Genomic DNA, 17,283 nt, shown 5'->3' on the forward strand with positions numbered 1-17,283 from the left:
ATGTATTTTTTTACTTTTATCTGATATAAAATTCAAACTGTGGTTATGACATGGCCTATCTAACCTGATGAAGGAATGCATTAATCACTTTCAGGTCTGAAATAGTTTATCTTTTCCAGGCATGCTAACCTTAGGCTGCTATCATCGAGAAAGCTATATTCCTGATAGCTTTCATTATGGACTAAAATTCGAAATCTAAAAGAAGTGGGTTACTTTTCATGTTTGATTCCTCAGGCTAAGATTTACTATTTCACCACGAAGTGTATAAATATACTTATTCCACAAATTTAACTCTTAAAAACTAGTTAATAGTAGAACATCAACATTTTCTGGATAGGTGAAAGCTTTTATATTACATTTTTATTTTGCAAGAAAATAAATTATACAACTTAAAAAATAAAATCCAAAAATTAAGCAGTTCATCAAAATATTTCAGCCTACTGCATACAGAAACTGCTACCATTTAAAATTGTACAGCATTATCATTTCAGTATGTAGTGGCACACATTCAAAATCGTATATACCATACGAAGATAGAGTACAACTTAGGAACGCAAATTTGTTCAACACTCCAGACGACATATATAGTGTAGATGACAGGAAAGCTCTCATGTAATGTTGATTTCACAAACATGACCTCGGAAGAGTTTTAGAAGATAGCATCCCAGTCATTTACATGAAAATAGAAAAACCGGCTTGAGTTTACGATAGCAAATCTTTCTGGAAAACTAGCAAATCTTTCACCCAAATTGAATTTTTAAAATTTGCCCCGTGAGCCGGGCTAATGACATCCTACTGAAAATAATGCAAAATACTTTGTAACTACTCCGGTCATATTTTGTATTAAATTCAATAAAAAGTAAAAACAAGAAAGCTAACAGTTCATTTTTGGAAACTGTAACATTTATGCACAAAATAAGAGTAAGAGACTTAAATAAACAGGTTGACAATGCAGGGACCTCTCCAATAAATGTAAAAATTGGAAGACTTCATAATTTACTTCGAGATCCTCATTAAATCATTGGAACACTAATGTCCTAATATTTATCTCATTGTAAGCATTACAATTGCTCCTTTTACTTTGTAAGTTTTGCTTCATGTCTACTTACTCTGGCAATGAGGACAACAGAGGTTAACATTTTCCAGATGGCTCCATCTTTATATTAGTGTTCACAGTTTAAATTAACCTGCGGTGCGTTCCATTGCCCTGCTCCTGGCAGCCGGGATTCTTCTCCCCTAACTATGTCAGTTCTCATCCCCGCTCAGACAGCACCACTTTTAAGCGCAGAGAGAAGGGACTTAAGAAAGGATACTAGCTGTGATTCTGTACCTTTCGCTAATTGCTGGTAAGGTTTTTATCAGATTCTTTTTTTTTTTTAATTAGCAAATCTATTGTCAAGACACATTTAAAGAAAACTTAATGGTATAGGCACCTGTCAACTAAATAAACACCAAAAAGTAGTTAAACTTTTGTATACATAACAACAACAAAAAGAAGATGAAAACCGTTAAGTCTACAGTATTTGCTGCTGTTCAATTTCCCAAAATACAATTAGGACATAATTAGCTATTAAAAAATTTATAAAATTTAATAGAAAACTTTGCTATGGATTTAGTTACCCACTTTTGCATTAAATTTTCCTTTATAAATCAAAACATCATGGCTCTCAATTCTTAAATTAAATGACCAAAAAGATGAGAAATTCCAAACATGTTCTGAGAACAATTATGGTTTAAAGCAACAAATCTGAAACTTTAAAAAATAACCTGTAATTCTTTCTTCCATTGTCTTCCCGTGGGCATTCTTATATGGGAGAAGCAAATATGCCTGATACTGAACTTTTTGTTAAACGTAAGGGCCACAATTATTACAAATTATTATTTTTTAACTTCAAATGTATCCATCATCCACAGTCATCAATTTAGTTTAATTCTCCACAAGACACTCGGTCTAATAATGGACACATGCTGCCCCCAGAGCTAAATGTAAGATTTTAAATTAGAAACAAAATTCCAATTTCCTATGAGTTTCAGAACAGACATGTGACTATACCCAGTGACACCTTCGATGTTTTGAATTTGCTCTCCTTCCTTTCAGCACGCAGCTCACAATGTCTCCTGGGACTGGGGACAGATGCCACGGACCGCTCCTGAAAGCACTTTGCATAATACTGTCTAAGCATACACCTTTCAAAGCTCAGCATTCCACTTCCTACTATTTCCAAAATCATAGGTTTAAAGTATTACTTAGTATCAAACAAGATAGAAAAGTATTTGCAAAAACACTTGGAACGTGCAGCATAATGAATAAAAATCCACGTAGAGCCACTCTTTCCCAACAGGGAACACGATTTTCTCCGCCAAGTTGCCCATGTCCTCAAGTCCTGAACTCCGCATTACTCTGGGTGTTCAGTTACCAGCAACCAGTAAGTTGCTGCTTTGGATTGACTGAAAGGAACAAGGTAAGTGTTGCCTTCTGAACATTTTAAAAACGTTTATTTTTAAAATATATAAATATATATGTACATATATTTGGCAAGTTTACTGCTCATATTAAGACTGCAACAATTTTGCTTATCTTATGCTTTTCAGGTCTTGTGTTGTCGTTCCTCTCCTCCCCCTAGGTAATGGACTACTCACTACTTTCTAAAACAGAATGTCTTCCTTTCCAGAAACCTGATGCTTTAAATCCCTAATCATGAGACTTTGAAATTCCAAAATATTTCTATGCTACAGATCAAGAGATCAGTTACATAACTGTATGAGAGTAGATTTCTGCCTTGTCTTTAATAAATTTGGATATAATAAATTTGGCATAATAAATATTAGGTATACAAACATTACGTGTGTTAGTGAACACACTTACTAGCTTTGTTTTGCTATTTTGACTCTGCAGGTGAAATGACCTATCTCCATACATTTTTTTAAACAATTGGAGCAACAAATTAAGCTTCAGTTTTTCAAAACAAGTTCTCCAGCCATATAAGATTTTAAATCTCCCTATTTAACAACAAACAACTAAAGTAGCAGTCTCCTGCTTAAAGAAAGCCAACGTTTGTAAGTTGGAAAAATGTAATCTATTTTCAGATCACCATTAAGTCCAGTTACTATACTGAAGCGGGGCGTGAACAAATAGTGTTATACTATTAAATATTTATCTTCTCACCTACATCTGCCCTCCCCCAATGTTGTGTAGACCAGCTCCCTCCTTTGATCGAAAGAAACCAAGAGTGCTATTTCTAGTTTTAATTGCATTTTAAAAAACAAAACAGAACAGCATTATTCAGTGCACGAATATCTGAAGATCCTTCCTTGTGCAAGTACATTTTTGTAAGGGGGGGGGAAGGGAAAAAAAAAAAAAAAGCAACAAGAACCCCGCCCTCACCCTTCCCATTTCTTCTGGTGGATTTCAATCAAATTTACTTTTACAAGTTCATCATGGGCTCTTCATGAATGCAAGTTTCCCCACAAAACAGCATGCTGTGACAGAGTGTGCAACATGAAGGGAATGCCATCATGCTAACTAATGTGACTGGCAAAAGACAGTTGTTTCGTCAGGTAAGGCAGAGATTTTAATATTTATGTAATCAAAGTCCACATACACCTTCCTCCAGCACAAACTGTTACACTTCCTGCCCACACACTCTGAACTCTGGGTCCTCGGTGCTGCCCATGATAGTCAAGGCTACGCCATGTATATGAAAGTGTTGATGTCGGACTCGTCTCTTCGGATGTATTTGTGCTCTATTAGCCACTCTATTTGCTCTTTTATCATTTTCTTTTGTGGCAAAAACATGTTTTTCAAAATTTCTACTAATTCAGTCTGCAGCTGAGCATTACTAATTTTCTTTCTCATCTTCATTATTTGTATGATAGCTTCCTAAAAGAAAAAGAAAAATGAAAGATCATTAGATTAAATTTTAAGTAAAACAACAAAACATGACTTTTTATGTATTTCATTCACTTTCCGACATCCACCCAAAAGACTAATCACCAGATTAATCTTGAGACCAGCAGCTTTTACTTAACAAATAAAATTCTTTTTTTTCCCCCACTCACTGTAAAAGAAAATCTGATTGTAAAGATTTTGAAAAATAAGAAAAAGCAAAATTACCCATAACCTCTCCACAGAAAACCACACCTAATGTTCTGGGATACTTCCTTCCATTATTTTTTTTCCATACTATGCACATTTTAAAAATTTCTCTTACCTGTGAACATGATACATATATAACCTGGTATTGTGTTAATATCAATTAAGATACAACGAACCCCTTATCCACCCTTTTCCATCATAGACAGAGTTATTTCTTTGTGTAGAAGCACATGCCAGCTGGTGTCTAGTTTTAAAAAATCAGTAATTACTACTCTTTACATATTTATCAGAATAATAAATTATATTTGTTATAAATATTACCTTCAGTTTATTGAGTCAATGAAATATTCTGACTTCCTACAGGAGTAAGCACTGTTCACCTAAGTCAATTTTATTTTTTTAAAGATTTTATTTATTTGACAGAGAGAGAGCACAAGCAGGGTGAACAGGAAGGAGAAGCAGACTCCCTGCTGAGCAGAGAGCCTGATGCGGGGCTCAATTCCAGGACCCTGGGATCATCACCTGAGCTGAACGCAGCCGCTTAACCAACTGAGCCACCCAGACACCCCTCACCTAAGTCAATGTTATAAATATTTCCTTGATGATTTAATTACTATTAAGCTTGTAATAGGGATAATTAGAAAATCATTAAATATTCTTTTCTCTTTTGCTTTTCCCATACAAGCTCTATACTTACCAAACCAAAGGGATCTGTCTGCCTTGGTAGAGATTAGGATTTGTTAAAAAGGAAATGTGAAAACAGAAAATGAGAGGTAATACTGACTTTTCACATTCAAAGTGAAGTTTTGCTGCAAAGCGGTAACAGGCTTGGGGGCCAGGCACCATCCAGCAAGAGAAAAGACTCTTCCCCGGCAGAGACATGAGGATCCCTCCCCTGTCATGAGGAGGTCAGTGAAATCCTTCCATTCTCAATGTATCCAGATGCCAGGCTCTCGACAACAGGGGCTTACGTCAAGGGTCCAGACAGAAAGGAAGGGGGAAAGCCTTCAGACACGCGGAGATCTCGGGAGCCAGGGAAGAAGACCGACGGTAAGTGACCCAAGCTTTGGCGGAAAGCGGCTGCGTTTGAGAAGTGACAAGGAAAACAGAGAGCACAGTGGGGGTGGGGAGCCTAGTCTGCACTCACTAGCCAGATGTCACAGGAAGAGGGGCATGACAGGGTGGGAAGAACACGTACTCCTGAACCTCCTTCAGTTCCCGCATGACGCAGATAGGGTGTAGAGCTAACAAAACCCCCACAGGCCTTTAGTGCCAGGCGTGAGTAATCTCACAGCAGCAGGTGAGAGTGACAGAGTGCATGCAGGCCAAGGGGCCACACGGGAGACGGGGCAGAGTCTCAGAGAGCTGGAGAACTCCATAAGAAAGAGGACAGGCAGTCAGAGCAGGGAAGAGCCCATGTGGTCCTTACCAACTGGAAAAAGAATGGACCAGAGCCCATCTGCTACAGACATAAGCAGCAGACAGCAACAGAAAGTCAGGTTCCCGCAGCTGACAGATAAAGCACTGCACACAAAATGCAAGAACCCAGGACACTGTCACCAGGACATGACAATCCCTTCACTGTCCACTGTCACTACGAGGTCAAGTGAATTCCTCTCACCCTCGGTCCTTCCAGATGCCATCTGTGAAACAGCACAGAGTGGGGCTGGGTAGAGGAAGATCAGGGAGAAATGAGAAAGGCTACCTAAAGGGACAGCCCAGATTACTGGCAAAACCGAGGTTTTGCCAAACCAATAGAATCTATCTACCAGAAGCCATCAAGACATACAGACGTCTCTTTCGGCAGCTAAGAGAATGCCAGCAATACAATTTTTAAACTCGAGTAAAGTGAAAATTAGCTCTTCATTACAAACAGTTTGAATACCTACATGCTTTTAAAGAAAAATTAAAGATAAAAAACAGAAAATGAAATTTTTTCAAAATACAGACATTCGTCTTATACAAACCTGGGTTCTAAGTATTCTGAGCTGCACTATTCCTTCATTCTCTTCTTCTCTCATCCTTTCTGTAGTGAGCTGCAAGCGTCCAATCAAGTTGATTTTACCCCTTTTCTGAACTTTTGCATTTTTTCTGTAAAAAACATTGAAGCAAATATTTTACAGTTGAAGGCCTTCTGACATCATGTTACAGCAACAATGTCTGAGAAAAAAGATTTATAAATATTCTGAAGATTACTCTCCAGAACTGTTTAAAGAAAAAGTAACAAATAATCAACATACAGCTTTATCTAAAATGAATCATATGATTTCCCCAAAACACAACAAAAGCTGAGTTAATAATGTATGGGTGACAACAATTCCTTGTAATAACAGAGCTATATAATTTATACTGCCATCAAAGTGCGTAGAGAGCTGGAGATACAGGGGCTGCTACTAACATTATCATCTAAATGGATCTTAGGGGGAAAAAGTCCTTTATGTGAATGAAGCTTCTTTAGAGTTGAATAGGATCTTTTTTTTTTTTTTTAAAGATTTTATTTATTTATTAGAGACAGCCAGCGAGAGAGGGAACACAAGCAGGGGGAGTGAGAGAGGAAGAAGCAGGCTCATAGTGGAGGAGCCTGATGTGGGGCTCGATCCCAGAACGCCAGGATCACGCCCTGAGCCGAAGGCAGACGCCCAACCGCTGTGCCACCCAGGCGCCCCACAGAGTTGAACAGGATCTTTAAAGATGAAAAGCAATGTAACCACAACCAAAATGTATCTTTGACAGATAAGAAGTAAGCATCCTCAGTTCATTACTGTGTTTAATAAACAATTAAATGGCATAGCCCCTGAGTGATGCTTTAAATAAAATATAAGGTACATAATTATTGCACTAACAATAAAACTCCAAAATTCAAACAAGGTATTTTTATTTTACATCAATCAACATCAACCTTACATTAAACTGAACTCCTGGTTCACGGAGAAGAGGGTGCCTTCCGTAAAGTCTTTGGGTGAGTTGACTTGAGGTTCATACAATAAAACTTGCCGCTTGAGCTTTGGGAAAGCCACTAAAGACTATGAAGAATAAAAAGAAAACAGTTAACATCTATAAATGGTGTGGAATACTAAGATCAATTTTCCAACATGACTAGAAGAGGTGAGAACACATTATAAGCACAAAATAACAATTCAATTTTTATTTGGTACCTCGAAGAACATAACAATGTAAATGTATACTGAGAAAAGAACAAGGAGAAAGAGTCCCTTATGAGGAAGGAAGCAATAAATGATCTCTTTACAGTAAGACAAGAGACCAGAGGGACTGGTCACAGGGATCACAGCAAAACCAACCTACCAGTTACACACCAGCTAGTTCCCTCTAGACAATTATTATTCTGGAACTTTCAAGAGGTCTGCAGAGAAGGGGTAGAATGTAGCTATGAGCAGGAGACCAACAAGTACTTTTTGCCGGCCCTCAAAAAGACCAAAGTTTTCTAATTCTTACATTTTTGGTCACCATAAAATCTTTGAACACATTCTCAGTATGAAATCTCTGGTCACACTCCTCACGGGTAATGTTTAAACAAACTCAATCTTTTTTTTCTTTCTTTCTTGTCTTTCACCATCTTGGTAACTTGCTTATTTTCAATTTCTTTACCATGAATACCTCATTGGTGCATTAATACCTCATTAGTGTATTTTTTCTTGGTTGAAGATCATTTTCAGAGTGCTATGAATTAATAAATTTATTGTAAGCAAGCCATCAAATATTTCCCGCCTTGTGACTGGATACAACTTTAAAAACAAACATAAAACAAACCCATAAAGTCCTTCTAAGCTCAGCATCAGGGAGTTCAGTTGCAAGTTTTAGATTTTCAAAGCTGATTTTCTCTCTGGGTCTTTGGTTCCATGCAAACAACACAGCCAGCTGAAACGTCGTTACCTCCAAATCATACTGACCTACTTCATTCTTAAATGTTATCTATAACAGACAAAATAATACAGAGATGAGACTCTCTTCAGGATGATTACCATCTCTCTACCATATTCTCCCTTACATGAGATTAAACATGAGAAAGACTGCTAGCTGTCTTCCAATATTCATTCTTCCTTTCTTTCATGGTAATCAAAATTTTAGCAGACCTTAATGACTGCCCAGAATAAAGGCTCAAATCCCAGCTCTGCCTGGGGCAAAATGTGGTTATGTGACCATTTCTGCCCAATGAGATATGAGGGGAAATGATGGGGAAACTTCTAGAAGTTGCTCCTGAAGTAAGGTACACTCTCATCTTGCCCTTCCTGTTGGGCTGGAAGATGGCCACAGTGGGGATCATATTGGATCTGCAGACAAGAGCAATACCTGAAATGTGCTGATACAACCAGAAGCCCACATCCCTACAACTCCATGGACTGGATTCACTAGACCTGTCCAAACTTGCACACGTGAGACAAAGATCTCACTTATTTAAGCAACTCTTATTTGGAGTCCTGGTACTTTCAGTCAAACCAATATCGGAACTAACACGCCCTCTACTTACAATTCCATTTGACATGAGATGATGCCAATGTAATTTTCTACCACTATGATTTTTTTTGTAGAATTCTTCTACTTCAGGTATCAAATCCTCCAGTTCCGTAGGAAGTGAGACAAACACTTTCTCAGAGCTCCTTGACCAGGCGCCAGCATTCAGAATTTTTATATTAACAGAATCAGCTATAGGCAAGAATATCAGAAAATATGAAATAAATAATCTTGAAAATGTATAAAATTAAAAAGAAATAAATATGTACATACTGGGTAAGCATTGGTGAAAAATAAACAAAACCCTAAAATTTTTGTTAAAAGTGTCATTTACAAAAAAAAAAGGATTAGTGGGTGCCTGGCTGGCTCAGTTGGGTGAGCATGCGACTGTTGATCTTGGGGTCATGAGTTTGAACCCCACATTGGCTGTAGAGATTATTTAAAAATAAAAGTTAAATAAAAGGGGGGGGGGAACACGTGTGCCTGGGTGGCTCAGTCAGTTAAGCGTCTGCCTTCTGCTCAGGTCATGATCTCAGGGTGCTAGGATCGACCCCAGCGTTGGGCTCCCTGCTCAGGGGAGAGTCTCCTTCTTCCTCTGCCCTTGCCCCTACTCCTGCTCTCTCTTTCTCTCACTCTCTCAAGTAAATAAATAAAATCTTTTAAAAAAAGCGGGGGGGGGGGGGTGATGCCTGGGGGGCTCAGTCAGTTAAGCGTCCGACTCTTGGTCTCAGCTCAGGTCTTGATCTCAGGGTCATGGGTTCAAGCCCCCTGTTGGGTTCCATGCTGAGTGTGGAGCCTACTTAAAAATAAACAAACAAACAAATAAATAAAATCTTAAAATAAAAAAGAAATAAGTAAGTCTCTTCATGTGACTGGCTCTGAAACATGTAAACCTCAGGCAGTGAGTTGTGGCTATTTTGAAAAAATAAAGAATAGGGATGACTAGGTGGCAGAGTCCGCTGAGCATCCAACTCTTAGTTTCAGCTCAGGTCAAGATCTCGGGGTCATGAAAGTGAGCCCCGTGGTGGGCTCTGCGCTCAGCACAGAGTTGGCCTGAGAGTCTCTCTCCCTTCCCTCTACCCTTCTTGCTCTATTCTCTCTCTGTCTCTCTCTCTCAAATAAATCTTTAAAAAGTAAAAAATAATAAGAATACATACATACATAAAAATAAGGATTAGCAAATCTAAATTCTGTTAAATTCTGTTTTGCTGGATGTCTTCAAGGACTGTGGACTTTGTAACATCTTTGTATCTGTTATTGCTAGAGTTCATTTTTAATATACTGGAAAACAAAAATATTCTCTTTAAAAAGGTATATATATGTATATATATATGTATATATATACACACACACACACACACACACACACATAATTATAAAATACCTGGTAAAGCCAATTTATTATTTTTGTGCATTTCCTTAAAAGCTTGGTTCAAATCTTCAGATACTTTTATATCCTGAAACATTCTAGCAAGCTTGTTTACATAATCTGCTGGCATACCAACTTCCTATGAAAGGCAAAGACAAAAGAGGTAATGAACAATAATATATAATCTGATATACTATTAGGAAAAACTTTGAATGGAAAACTAAGTCTTAGATGCTTTAATATAAAATCATTCCCCTCTTACTTATTAGAATACTTATTCTAATACCTATTAAATTTGATTCTTAGAAACTAAGTGAGAGTACAGGTCACCCAGGCTTTCTCTGCAAGGTTCCAATATACATGAATCAGTCACCACAGTATAGTTCAACAGCATCAGTCCCTCAACAAAGCAAGTCAACTCTCAGTTATCACCATACATTAAATGTGAGGAATGCATAAAGTACAAAATTTACTTCTCATCAGTGACCAATCACAACACTTTTTTTCAAAACCTGTTAGCCACCTGTTAATTCAGTTTACCCACAGAAAGCAAAGCATACAGGTTTGTTGCATCCTTGCCTTCCAGAGATAAATCCACTTGACATTTTATAAAAATGGATAATCAAGAGAGTTAAGTGGCCAATGATGATGATAAAAGCAGGCCACAGAAATAAAAATAAAGCTGGAAATGAAAATAATTTAATAGAACATAAATGGCATTCTAGAAGAGCTGACTGAGGTCAACCTGCCAATGCTGAAGACTCTAAATATACAGGCACAGGAACTTAAGGTAAACTATCAACTTAAGTGAGAAAGGAGTAGTAAGATAAAAAAAGAAAAAACAAGACGCCCCAGGAGAAGTGACACCAGCAAAAACTTTCACAACCCTGAGAGCGAAAAGCAACAGGCTGGAAGCTGACCCAAACTTGCAGCGAGTCTGACAACTCTCCACGGCACACGGAAGATGCTTGCCCCATATTCTAAGTCACACGACAAGAGGCCCAGGTGGTCAAACTACTCTTCATTTCCAGGACAGCTTTCCTGAGATACAGCTCATCTACCACAACAACACTCACTCTTTCAAGTGTACAGTTAGGTAGGTTGTCGTGTATTTAGGGGTCTCTGTGGGTTTGGCCACTGTGGACACTTTGTTTTAGTGGAATCATATACTACGTGGGCTTTTGTCACTGAATTCTTTCACTTAGCAGTGTTTTCGAAGTTCACTCATGTTGTAGCGTGTGTCAGTATTGCTTTTCTCGTGACTACTAAGTGTCACCCACTGTATGATTAAACCACATTTGGTTTATCCCTTCATCAGCTGATTGACATTTTGAGTTTTCACTTTGTGGCTCTTACTAATAATGCTGCTGTGAACTTCACAGACAAGGCTCTTGGGTAGTCACATGCTCTCATTTCTCTTGAGCGCAATTACGGAGAACTGCTGGGCTGACTCTGCGTCTAACTTCTAAGAAGAGCCAAACAGTTTCCCCCGTGGCTGCACTGACTGATGGTCTCATCAGCTGAGCATGGGATTCCAATTTCTCCTCTTCCTTGCCAACACTTATTGTTTTCTTTTGAATTTTAGCTACCACTGCAGGAGTGAAGAAGAGTGGGAGGAAAGGAGGAGGAAAGTAAAAAGTATCTCACTGTGGTTTTGATTTGCGTTTCCCTAACAACTAATGATGTCCAACGTCTTTGATACGTGCACTGGCCATGTATCTTCTGGGAAGAAATGTCTACTTTAATTCTTTGCCCATTTGTAACTTAGCTGTCTTTTTACTGTGGAGTTTAAGAGTTCTTTGTGTATTCTAGATACAATATTGGACATATGAATTGTAAATATTTTCCTAACTAATCTTCGGTTTTTACAAAGAAATAGCACTTTAGTTCTAAAAGTTTCTTATGTTTTAAATTATAGTGTACTAAATACATGCTCATTTTATAATTTTTTTCCTATGTAAGAGAGAGTTTTTAATGTCTTAACAGAAATTTCTCAGACTTACAAAACAATAATTTTTCCCATTGATTAACAGTAACATCATTTTGCACACTGTCAGTTTTACTCTCCCATAGTATCATGCAGGGCAGGGCAACCGATAAATGTGTATTGTGAAATATATATATAAGTGAAAGATACATATAAAATATATATAACTATTTATAATATATAATCTTATATAATCATATTATGTATCTTAACACCATATATATAAGTAAAAGCCATTCATTTTAATATAACTCAAATTCCATTTAAGTGAACTGACAGGAACAGACTTAAAATACTTTGATATGAGAATTTAATCATACTTAAATTAGCATTGTTTACCCTAAATAAGCCATCATCTTTTACATATTGGTTCTCTTAGCTATATAAAAGTCTTTATTTACAAACATCCCTACAGTTAAGCATTTAGTACTGAAAACACCTTAAAAATTCAATGATTTGTCCCATAACCCATTTAATAAGGTCAACTCAAATGAAAGTGGAAATACAAAAGTGCAAAACACAGAAGCAAACCAAGAGCAAAAGTGTTTCACTAAAAGTCTTTATTAAGAAAATATACTTCAGCAGGGAGACGAATCATGAAAGACTATGGACTCCGGGAAACAAACTGAGGGCTTCAGAAGGGAGGGGCGTGGGGGGTGGGTTAGCCCAGTGATGGGTAGTAAGGAGGGCACGTACTGCATGGAGCACTGGGTGTTATACGCAAATAATGAATCACGGAACATTGCATCAAAAACTAATGATGTACTGTATGGTGACTAACATAACAGAACAAACAAACAAATAAGTAAAATTCCCTATCCTAAAAAAAAAAAGAAGAAGAATATATACTTTATTAGATATCATTTTCTTTTATATAACTGATGCCATGCTCTTGTAAAACATCCCCTACTTCTTTTGCACTAATATCACCAAAATGTATTACTTAAGCACACAGAAGAACCATGTGCTATATTAAAAAAAAAAAAAAAATTTAAAATTTACTTACTCTTAGCCACTCTACCATATTCTCTTCAATTTCACTATCAGCAGAGATGTCTAATATAAGACGTCGTGTCAAATGAGCTTTGTGGTATCTCATAAAAACATCTTTATTTTGTACGTATTTAAGTACCAATAGCTGTACAGAAAACAAAGTTACTTTCAATTCACGTATATTCTTAGCCAACTCTCTGAGACCTTTCCATACCCCCAATGTCAAAATCCAGAAATTCACATAAGTATATATAGATAGAAGCCTACTGAACCACCCATCTCTGAAAAATGACCAGTCCCAATACCCTACTTTACCACTTCAAAAGCTAGCAAATTTGAAATTGTAATCACATAACCTTTTAGTTCCTATAAACATCAATTTTTTAGATTTAATAAATAATGTAATAAAAGTTTACATGAAAATTAAGGGTTCTTCCCCAAATTTCTCTTCTATATAGCCTTTTCACTTTGATCTTACACTAATCTTCTAAGTCTTTTTGTCTATATTTTCTATCTTTATTTTTTTTCTTCTTTGTATTCCTGGGCTTATAGCAAATTATACTAACAACCAGGAGGCAAAAATGAAAGCAACTAACTCTTACCTACATTCGCTCATTTCTAGTTATCTATTTTGAGCTCTCACAAAAAGAAAGAAGTGACAAACTCCCCGTCTCTCTACTGTCATTCCAAACACCACCAGCTCCATTTTCCCTTTGTCTTTTAATAGGAGCTAGCATTGAATTCCTTCAAAACAATCAAGAAAGGGGAAGAATTAAATACTATTTCCCTTTTTTAGAAACTACAGAATAAAAATTTCCAGGAAGAGAAATAGCTGCCCTACAGAGATCTTACACTGTAAAATTTCACATTAGCTGCTATCACGCAAAGTCTTATAAGCACAACACAAACTCAAAGTAAAGTAATTAAATTTTTTGAAATTAAAAAAAATAGGTACCACTTCTTTAAGCTTTGCTTCAATCTCTTCAGAGGTTAGTTTTTTGCTTAATGGTGTTTTTCTTAGCAACATGTCACAGTAATTGGCAAGCAGCTCAGGGCATTTTGATTCAGGCTGAGTTTTTAATCCCACCCTAAAAAACAAATTAAAAGCAGCTGATGAAAAGTGAATGATATCTGCAATTATTTTTTCTAAAGCCAATTTTTCACAAATTTCTTATGTTGTATAAACCCAGTGATCAGCACTGAGACTAGGATGAGCAAGACAACGAGGGTGCATAATTTAAAGAGGCAATTACTCTCAGTTCCCACAGGTGCACTTGCAGGATGCTGGGAGGAGTCAGTTCCCACAGGTGCACTTGCAGGATGCTGGGAGGAGACCTACATACTTTGCACCCTGGGTGCCGCCCTGCCCCCCCCCATCGAGTGGTGACCTTGTCAGTGATCTTTAAAAATTTTTACTCAGGTACTAAAACTTGCTAAATACTTTTGAAAAAATTGTATAAATCCTTGCATATTTATAAGTTAACATTTAGAACTTTTCATTATTATGTAAAGAAAAAACTGTTCTTTGGAAAGTATCCAACATAACCTAAATTCCAGTTATGTGATACCTACCATTACCCATTTTAGAAAACTAAACAAACTTTCCTTAAACAATGAAGAACTTGGATCTCTATTTTACTTTGCTAACAAAATTTAGAAACCAATGTACTGTATTTTTATGCTTGGAAGTCCTGAATTTATTCTTTATCCGGCATTTATTCTTTATCCAGCTTCTCTAAATTATAAATGTAAATAAATTAAAGTTCAACATTTTAAAATTTGTTTATATAAAATTCAAGTGTTATTCTTCGCAGAATTGAGTTATTCAAATTATTTTCAGTACACAACTTACCAAAAACAACATTATTATGTCGTGTCTGTGTGTATAACACATTTGCAAAATCTTCGTGAGGTAGATGAAATTTTTCCCTCCTACTTAACGAATCCAGAAATTACAATCAATTTTATTTCTACTTTTTATTTTTATAACTGTACGTCTATCCTGAAAAATCTTATTCACATAAGTAAGTACATGGGACTGGAAGAAGTTTTTCTGATGTTATGCCACTCGTTGAGAACCTCCTGAGTTATGTGCTTAAAAAATACATACAGGGGCGCCTGGGTGGCACAGCGGTTAAGCACCTGCCTTCGGCTCAGGGCGTGATCCCGGCGTTCCGGGATCGAGCCCCACATCAGGCTCCTCCGCTATGAGCCTGCTTCTTCCTCTCCCACTCCCCCTGCTTGTGTTCCCTCTCTCGCTGGCTGTCTCTATCTCTGTCAAATAAATAAATAAAATCTTAAAAAAAAAAAAATACATACAGATCTAACAAAAAGGTTATTTTTAGTAATGCATCAAATAAGCCATCAATTGTGTGGAAGCCAAGAACTGGAAACCATGTAACTTGCAAAAGGATCTGACACTGAGTTAATTCATTTTCTGTACATCAATCCCAATATTTCAAGATATTCCTTTCTTTTAAAAAAAAAAAGATTTTATTTATTTCAGAGAGAGCAAGCATGTGCAAGCATGGGGGGGAGGGAGAGGAGGAGCAGAGGGAGAGGGAGAAGCAGACTTGCCACTGAGCAGGGAGCCCAACACAAGACCCTATCCCAGGACCTTGGGATCATGACCTCAGCTGAACGCAGATGCTTAACCGACTGAGCCACCCAGGCACCCTAAAATATTCCTTTCTTATGAAACTTGGAGGCTTTTCATGTTTCAAGGCAACACACCACAGTAAGAACAGAGAGATGTATGCCCTTCTTCGTAAAGCAGAGAAGATTTACTGTGGGAAGAAATGGAGAGGACAAATTGTAGCAACACTCCCACCAGAGGGCTCCAGTGTAGAGGAGAGCAGATGTCCACACCGGCGGACTCCAGGAAGGTTTTCCTACAACCAGAAGACCACTAACTTACTTCCCAAGAATCCCTCTATTTCTTCCCATTTATTCACAGTGACAATGCCTAGCTCCTGCGTGAACTGCTGCCCTAACTGCAGTGGTCTACCTGTCTCCCTTCCTCCCATTCGCCTGCTGAGAAGACAGCGGTCAGCCTTTCAGTGTTGTCTCTGTGAAGGCAGTGTCGTTTCCCCTCTGGTGGCTGTTTTAGAACTTGTTTGTTTTCAGTTTTTAGCTGTTTCACTATGACATACTTAGGAATGGTTTAATTTGTATTTATTCTGCTTGGGACTCAAAGAGATGCATGAATGTAAGAGCTGGCATCTTATATCCATTTTGGAAATTTCTGGTCAATAGCTCTTCAAATATTGCTTATGTCCCCCTTTTCTGTTCTCTATAATTCCAATTACACGTTGCTATAGATATTTTACCTTTTCTCAGGTAACAATTTCCACCTATTTGTCCATTAATATGTATTCTTTATTACTCCTGTTCTATTTAAACTTAGTATTACTAAGATATAATTCACATACCATGCAGCTCATCCATTTGAAGTGCGCGATTCAGTGTTTTTTAAGTATATCTACAAACTAGTGCAACTATCATCAAAATGAAATTTCAAAACATTTTCATTATCCCCAAAAGAAAGCCCATAATCATTAGCAGTCAAATGTCATTCTCCAGCTCTCTCTCCCTCCCAGCCCCTGGCTACAAGTCATCTACCTTCTGTCTTTATGGATTTCCTTATTCTGAACATCTCAATAAAGGGAACCATACGATATGTCGTCTTTTGTGACTGACTTATTTTACTTAGCATAACGTTCTTAAGATTCATCCTTGTAACATATACTAGTAGTTCATTTCTTAAAAAATATTTACCTTTTTTATTGTGGTAAAAAGATTTACCATTTTAACCATTTTTAAGTTTACAATTCAGGAGCATTAAGTACATTCACAATGTTCTACAAATATGACCACTATCTGTGTGCAGAACCTTTTCACTGTCCTAAACAGAAACCCTACACCCACTAAACAGTAACTTCCTACTCCCCCCAGCCCCAGGCTCTGTTAATGTCTATTTTATTTTTTATATCCGTGCATTTGCCTATCCTAGATACCTCATATAAGTGGAATGATAGAAAATGTGTCCTTCTATATGTCGTTGATTTCCCTTAGCATATTCTCAGTGTTTCATTCATGTTGTAGCGTGTGTCAGAATTTCATTCCGTTTTATGGTTGGATAATATTGCATTGCATGGCTATACCACATTTTGCTTACCCATTCATCAGACAATGGGCATTTGGGTTGTTTCCTTTTGGGGAAGGCTATTAAGAAAAATGCTGCTACAAACATCCATGTACAAACTTTTGAGAGGGTGTACGTTTTTCTTCTCTTGGGTATATACCCAGTAGTGGGATTGCTGGGTTATACAGTTAATTCTATATTTAACTTCTCGAGGAACTATCAAA

The 17,283-nt window shown here is 37.2% G+C and overlaps 1 protein-coding gene across 2 annotated transcripts in view; it reads right to left on the reverse strand.

Moving 5' to 3' along the window:
• Positions 1 to 1,352: 1,352 nt before the first annotated feature.
• Positions 1,353 to 17,283, reverse strand: part of CUL5 (cullin 5) — an 87,791-nt gene continuing 71,860 nt past the window's right edge. For both annotated transcript variants that reach the window (XM_045797708.2, XM_087868472.1), the window contains 8 exons: positions 13,871 to 14,003; positions 12,929 to 13,060; positions 9,951 to 10,074; positions 8,583 to 8,758; positions 7,865 to 8,026; positions 7,001 to 7,119; positions 6,064 to 6,187; positions 1,353 to 3,880 (listed from right to left, as the gene is read on the reverse strand). In XM_045797708.2, the coding sequence (XP_045653664.1) occupies positions 3,686 to 3,880; positions 6,064 to 6,187; positions 7,001 to 7,119; positions 7,865 to 8,026; positions 8,583 to 8,758; positions 9,951 to 10,074; positions 12,929 to 13,060; positions 13,871 to 14,003 (1,165 nt within the window). In that variant the 3' untranslated portion in view covers positions 1,353 to 3,685. The remainder of the gene's footprint in view (positions 3,881 to 6,063; positions 6,188 to 7,000; positions 7,120 to 7,864; positions 8,027 to 8,582; positions 8,759 to 9,950; positions 10,075 to 12,928; positions 13,061 to 13,870; positions 14,004 to 17,283) is intronic.

Source organism: Ursus americanus, chromosome 16 (genome assembly GCF_024610735.1).
Source record: "Ursus americanus isolate L20-20 chromosome 16, mUrsAme1.1.p, whole genome shotgun sequence".
NCBI lineage: Eukaryota > Metazoa > Chordata > Mammalia > Carnivora > Ursidae > Ursus > Ursus americanus.